Genomic DNA, 7214 nt, shown 5'->3' on the forward strand with positions numbered 1-7214 from the left:
TCTAATGTCAATGACATAAAATTCTACCCTAAGAATATAGAACAAAGTAAGTGAAAAGAAAGAAAGAAAATACAAGAAACAACATCAATGAGACAGAAAATACAAAGAAGGCATCAAAGCCAAAAAAAAGCCAGTAAACTCTCAGGTTGAGTGATCTCGGAGAAGAACAGATTACCAAAATCAGCAATGAAAGATGAGGCTACCTGTTAAAATAAGGGAATGCAGTGAACATCTTTATGCCAATAAACTCGACACCGTAGAGGAAATGGACACATTCCTTGAAAAATATAGCCTACCAATACTGAGAACAAGATGGAAATATAACTAGTTATATATGTAATTAAAGAAATTGAATCCATTATCGAAAGTTCTCCCAGAAGGAAAACTTTCGACCCAGATGGTTGCACCAGTGGGTGAATTCTATCAAATATTTAAGGAAGAGAGAATGCCAGTCATACAAACTCTGAGAAAATAAGGGGAAGGAATGCTTCCGGTTTTCTTTATGTAGCCAGTAGGACCCTGATTCTAAAACCTGACAGACATTACCTACCTCCCCAAAAGAAAACAAAGTTACAGATCAATAACCCTCATAACATAAACTTTATAAAGTATTCACAGTAGAACAAAAGATAGATAATACATCATGACCAAATTGGGTTTAGCCTCAGGAATGCAATATTAAGAAAGTAAAGGAGAAAAAGCATATGATCATTTCATTAGATACTGAAAACCATCTGATAAAATTCAGCAGAAGGGGCTTCCCTGGTGGCGCAGTGGTTGAGAGTCCGCCTGCCGATGCAGGGGACAGGGGTTCGTGCCCCAGTCCGGGAGGATCCCACATGCGGAGCGGCTAGGCCCATGAGCCAGGGCCGCTGAGCCTGCGTGTCTGGAGCCTGTGCTCCACAATGGGAGAGGCCACAACAGTGAGAGGCCCGCATAACGCAAAAAAAAAAAAAAAAAAAAATCAGAAGACATGATTATTTGCAAAGAAGATCTAAGGATACCAAAAAACAACTATTAGAATTAATAAGTGAACTTAACAAGGTTTGGGGATATAAGGTCAGGATCCAAAAACCATACTTATATATATTATCCAACAATTGGAAAGTGGAAATAAAAGGATAATTACAATACCATCCAAAAAATGACACTTACTAATAAGTTTAACCAGATATGTACATTGAATATTATAAAACACTGCCAAAGGAAATTAAAGAAGACCTAAATAAACCATGTCTGTTATTAAATCAAGGTAGCTGTTCTTTTCAGATTGATGCAATACCAGATTTAACTGTTTTTTTTTCTTTTTTTGGTAGAAATTAAAATTCGTATGGAAATGCAGAAGACCTAGAATATCCAAGTGGAATATAGATGTTTATCTGAATAATAAGTGTGATAATTAGAGTGAGAGAAAGGAAAGACAGAAAGGGAGACTGAGAAATCTTTTTGGACCAGACTTTGTAGTTAAGCGACGCAAGTGTGTGTGTGTGTGTGTGTGTGAGATAAGCTCCCTCAGCTGATTCAGAAAGTCATCGTCGTCCCCCCGCCCCCAACCTTGACATTGGTAACTCATAGTGGCGAGAGCACTGACCTCAGTGTGGTACAACTTAACTTGAGCGCTGGTCCTGGTTGTCTTGGCCACCTGACCTTGTTCAGATCCAGAGAGGTGCTTCTGTACAGGGTTGTTGTAAGAGTCAGTGAGAAGAGGAGGTATGTGGTGCTATAAAAGTGGTTAACAGATCTAAGAAGCAGAATTTTACCTTAGTCTGTTCTCTGGAGCCTAAGATGTTCACTCTGCTTTTGTTTTCCTCTGATAACAGTGTTTAAATGCCTAAGCCCCACGCTTAGGATTGTGGAGCACTGATTTCCAAAGGTAGGTTGTACTAGAGGGCTGCTTATGGGCTCCGAACTGATTACAAAATGTAAGATCTTTCTTTGGTTCCTAAGGGTAAATCATATTATGAAGTCTGCCATTTTTTGTCTTTACTTAACGCTACTTACTACCTACCTATAAATTAATAGAAACAGTATTCTAGCAAGAAATTGGTAATTGGTGTGCCTGCAGTCCATGTTGTGAAGTGTCTGCTAGGCTTTTGCACACACAGGTAACTGGAATTTATGAAAAGATTGGGGAGTATGTATTATCAGTATATAGTATTACTTTGAGTTGGTTCTGATTGTTCAAGTACTGCTATTATGGTTTACTGTTACCATTAATGCACTGTGTTCTTTGGTTAGCCTTATATGGGTGGTGTACTTTAAGCAGTAGTTACTAGAAAATTATGGGTTTAATCAGGGAATTGCTAAAGTATAATCTCCCAAATTTTGTGTTCATATTGACATTTAATTATACTGAGTTTGCACCCCTAACTCACTAGGAAGTGGAAAACTGGTGAAATAAGTCATTTATTCCAAGTAATTAGGATGGAAAAAGTGGATACAACCTTATCCACTGCTCTGGATAGGGGCTGTAAGAGCAGTATTAAATATGGCACTTGCCTTCACGGGAGAAATAAAGGTAGCATGAGGTAATAGAGTAAATACTCAACTGTGTGTGTTCTGTGAAAGGTCCTTGTGAGCCTGTCTGCTCTTCTAATGAACAGCTTGATCCCTTCTTCCTGGCTTTGCTTCTTCTCATGCAGACTCATCAGACACCTGCACAGTTGAGAGGAAAGCCCGAAGAATTAGCGTGACCTCCAGAGTACAGGAGGATATCCGTGACACCCAGGCAGCAGCTGCAGATGGTTTGTACTTGTGTGTCTGGAGTTTGTGCAAAATGTCCAAACACACGTGTTAAACCCATGTAGAGTTCTCAGAAGTAAAGGCCAACCTTTTTTTTCCCTTAAGGAGTTTCTAAGGCTGTGCTGTCCAATAGAAATAACAGTTGAAGCCACGTAACATAATTTAAAATTTTCTGTTAGCCAAAGTAAAAGAGAAAAGTGAAGTAACATTTCACTATGAAATCAATATAAAATTAGGTATTTTATTTTACATTCTTTCATACTAAATCTTCCAAATATAGTGTATATTTTACACTTAGAGTACATCTCAATTCAGAGTGGCTGCATTTCTAGTGGCCACCATATGGGACAGAGTCTTCTAAAAATAATAGTATCTAGAAAACAAGGCCAAGTAAATAAATACAAAACAAGTTGAAAGTTCTGGACTTTACAATATGTTATCAAAAGCAGATTAATAGAGGGCCTCCCTGGTGGCGCAGTGGTTGTGAGTCCGCCTGCCGTTGCAGGGGACACGGGTTCGTGCCCCGGTCCCACATGCCGCAGAGCGGCTGGGCCCGTGAGCCATGGCCGCTGAGCCTGCGCGTCCGAAGCCTGTGCTCTGCAACGGGAGAGGCCACAACAGTGAGAGGCCTGCGTACCAAAAAACAAAAAAAAAACTTTGTACTCTTAACAGAGAGATAACAAGTTCAGGTTTTGCACCACTTTCCCTTTAACATTAAATTTCTTCTTTTAAGATTTCCTCTTAGTGTACTTTTTATTTTGTTTAACATCTTTATTGGAGTATAACTGCTTTACAATGGTGTGTTAGTTTCTGCTTCATAACAAAGTGAATCAGCTATACATACATCCCCATATCTCCTCCCTCTCGCGTCTCCCTCCCACACTCAAATTTAATCTTAGTCCTTACCACCCATAGAATTCCCTTCTCACAAACCTTCTACAACTTTCTACATTCGTATTCATTTCTCCCTTATTTTCTTTCCCGTTCAGAAATAACCACCTTTATGACAAAATTACTTTCTTAACAAAACACACTTTCATTCCTTATGCCCCTTCTTTTTCCTTGCATACAAAGATGTTTTTCCTTATTAGTTTTTAGTACTTTTACTTACATATTTTAATTAGAATTCTAGCAAAAGCTAAGAAGTAATTATGAACTGTTTGTTTGCCAATCAGGAAATGCTGGTATGACAAACTATGAACATATCCTATAACCTACTTTCTTTAATAACCTAATTAATTTCTTTCTTTAGTGGGTCCCAAGACATGACCAGTGAACTCAAACAGACTTGTTTAGCAGTTACTGTTCTAGTATCTTATTTGGAAACGATCCGAATATTCAGTGAATTCCCATTGCTTAATTTAGCGGCTTCAAAAGTTACCAAAAATCTGGAGAAACTGTTCCGTGTAGGCAGTCCTAAAACATTATTCCTAAAGAGTTCACCTAAAAACTCTCATCTCATTTACCTTTAAAGTTTCATCATATCAACTTATTTTCTTGCTGACAAATTTTGTAACAGGAATAGTAACATCTTATTTGACTTCTAGTCAAATGACTCTATGGTCTGTATTCATTAAACCAACAAACTTAAACTTGTTTTCATTCATTAAAATTAATCCTAGATCATGGTCCTGAAATTCATTTGGTTTGTTTTCTATTTCTGAGTATTTATATAAGCGCTTAATTTCATTGAAGCCAATTAAATAGAGCTCTTTTGTAGACTGTAGGTGTGGGGTATTACCACAGTCAACACATCTATACATACATCCAAACACGCAGAGACCCAGTACTTCCCATGCCAAAATGTCAGCCATGAACCAGGTACGGTAACATGAAACCCACCACTTACAAAAGAGTTCGGATTCAAATTGGGTTTCTGGCAGATTGAAGAAATCAAGGTCACCTATTTAGATGGTTAAACCTTTTTTACTAATATTTATAGAGAAGACACTTAAGATCTGTATTTGTCCTTGACAGGCCAAGTTCCATGTTACCTAGCCTCCCTTTAGTTTTTTCTTGTTGATGAGAGTTAGTTAGTTACCTTTGAAATTTGCATTTTGAAAATGGCCTAGATAAGCATTCCTAGTAGACCAGCTAGACCTTTGGCATCTCAAAGGCATAGGAGGAGAAATGCAAGCTTCTCCTAGGTGGACTTTGTTCCTTAAGGCCAGATCCATCCCACCCCCCACTACTACAAGCCTCTTAAGATAGATAAATAGGGGAGGTTTCTGGGATTTGGGAATGGTAAAGGATTGTGGGCTTTGGATTGGATTGTTCCTGGAGCTACACCTCTGGTCCTGGAAAAACCTGATTTGTAAAACAGGGACAGCTACTTTGAATTTATCAAAGGATCGACATACCCATCCACCCTATGATAGAATGTTTTTTATGAACTGTCACACCACTTATAGGTCATTATGATTAAAAACATGCGTATTGTGGAGCTGAAAGTCTCACGGAAGAAGGCACACATTTAATCAATGGTTGTTTGATTATAGTATGACTAGTACAACGGGGGGGTGGGAGTCATGGGCGGGCCGAAGTTGTGAGGGAAAACTTCAGAACTAATAACATTTCTCATTACTTTCACTTGGCTGGAATATAGCATAACTATCCACTATCGAGAGATAATTAATTAACTTGGAAGGTAGTCTGTGCTGGACTTCTATCTACTTCTTGTACATTGTTGAGAACAAAGTAGAAAATATAAACTTACTATTTAGTTCTGCATTTCTAGTAGCTATGTATACTACTTGGCGTTCTCATTTCACAATACCACTTTCCTTGCTTTTGGGGGGTAATTTTGAATTTGCGTTTGGATTATACTTAGCAAAGAAATCACTCTGTTTTCTGTTTTCTCTCTTTTATTCCTAACTTCTCTCAGAGCATCCAGGTAGCTCCAAACAGAGTCCTCGGACACAACCCCGAGATGAAGACTATGAAGGGGCTCCATGGAATTGTGATAGCTGCACCTTTCTGAACCACCCCGCACTAAATCGCTGTGAGCAGTGTGAGATGCCACGGTACACTTGAATTCCCAAGAGTCTGCACTAGGTTGAGAGTGAAGCTTTGAGCGCCCATTAGAAAAAAAGGAAACCTGGGGAATCTGTTCATCTGCCCAGCCTTTTCATTTCAGATAACATGGTGGGGGGGAGGGTGACAATGCAGCCGCTTGTGCTCAATAAAGGAAAAATGGGGAGGGTTTTTTCCCCCTTTCTTTTAACTCATTGCCGAGTTACAGATAGAAAGGGATACTTGAAATGGGGAAAGGATTCACTCCTGAAAGAATGTACACAGAGAAGTCAAGAGCTCTTCTGTGCAACCCCAATTGTTAAAGTTACTGCTGTTAAAGTTACTTATAAAATAAGTTACTTATTTTATGAACCAGAACTTTGATTCATGATGTGACATGTTACAGTTTATGCAGACAAACTGTGAATTGCCAGAGCAGACATACCTGGTCACAAGCTCTCTGGAAAACCCCAGGCTCCCCAGGCTTCTTCCTGTTGCTTCCTACCGAAGAGAAGGACAGGGAAAAGCAAGCAGAGGATGTTTCTCTGCGGGGGGCAAAATAACAAGGGTATTTGTAATTGCTGCTTTCTTCAGGGGTAATTTCAAACACACAAACAAAATGTTTTAAAATGTGATTTGTAGCAGTCAGGAATTAGGCATATCGTGCCCTTTGTTCGAAAGTACAATCAGAGGTAATAAGATCCCTTTTGCTTGTACAGTGATTCATCAAGCTATACCAACACTGGTAACTAAGACCTAATTACGCCGCATAATAGATATATTTTTTAAGTTACTGCATGCTTTTATTAGGCCACTGGTTTTTAAAATAGCCAAGTCCTTACAAATTAGGATTTTATGAATGACCTTCTCGTAAAACTGCGCTTCGCCAATAGCACAGTGAATGTATGCTGAATGTAAATCCATTCCAAAATCCACTTGGAATCTTGAGCTCAGCTGTGGTTCTTTAAGAAATGTTTGCAGTCCCTAGAGCCGTTTTCCCCCTCCTTCCAATTTGTGATGAGTCCATGATGTTTACAGCACAGATAATACTTTGTGCCATAATCCTAATTTAGTGGAAAAAAATTAATATTAGTTGTTCAATAAAGATATATTTGCACAAAATAGTGTGAGGAACATTATAGTTGGCCAATATCATAAAGTTGCACGCTGCGATATTTGGGGAGAAAGAGAAGGCTAGTCAAGAAATAACGACTGAGAGAAAGGTGAATACAACAGACTTCGAAACTAAGAACTTTAAAAATGTAACAATACTGTATTCAGAGATGATACTGAGTTTGTTCAGACAGTTCAGGTGATACTAAAGCACTCTTTATTTATGAAACTAGAACTTTAGGGTATAAATAACTGAAGACATATAAAATCATTTGACTTACTAAAGTGCACCACTAGAAAATTATTAATAGGACACTGAATTAAGGTCTTTACCATTGATTGTTGAC

The 7214-nt window shown here is 38.5% G+C and overlaps 1 protein-coding gene across 1 annotated transcript in view; it reads left to right on the plus strand.

Moving 5' to 3' along the window:
• Window positions 1-6859, plus strand: part of TAB3 (TGF-beta activated kinase 1 (MAP3K7) binding protein 3) — a 29903-nt gene extending 23044 nt beyond the window's left edge. The window contains exons 6-7 of the mRNA XM_007456849.1: window positions 2643-2744; window positions 5627-6859. Coding sequence (XP_007456911.1) covers window positions 2643-2744; window positions 5627-5775 — 251 coding nt within the window. The 3' untranslated portion in view covers window positions 5776-6859. The remainder of the gene's footprint in view (window positions 1-2642; window positions 2745-5626) is intronic.
• Window positions 6860-7214: the final 355 nt, after the last annotated feature.

The sequence above is a fragment of the Lipotes vexillifer genome, unplaced genomic scaffold (assembly GCF_000442215.2).
Source record: "Lipotes vexillifer unplaced genomic scaffold, Lipotes_vexillifer_v1.1 scaffold207, whole genome shotgun sequence".
NCBI classification, from domain to species: domain Eukaryota; kingdom Metazoa; phylum Chordata; class Mammalia; order Artiodactyla; family Lipotidae; genus Lipotes; species Lipotes vexillifer.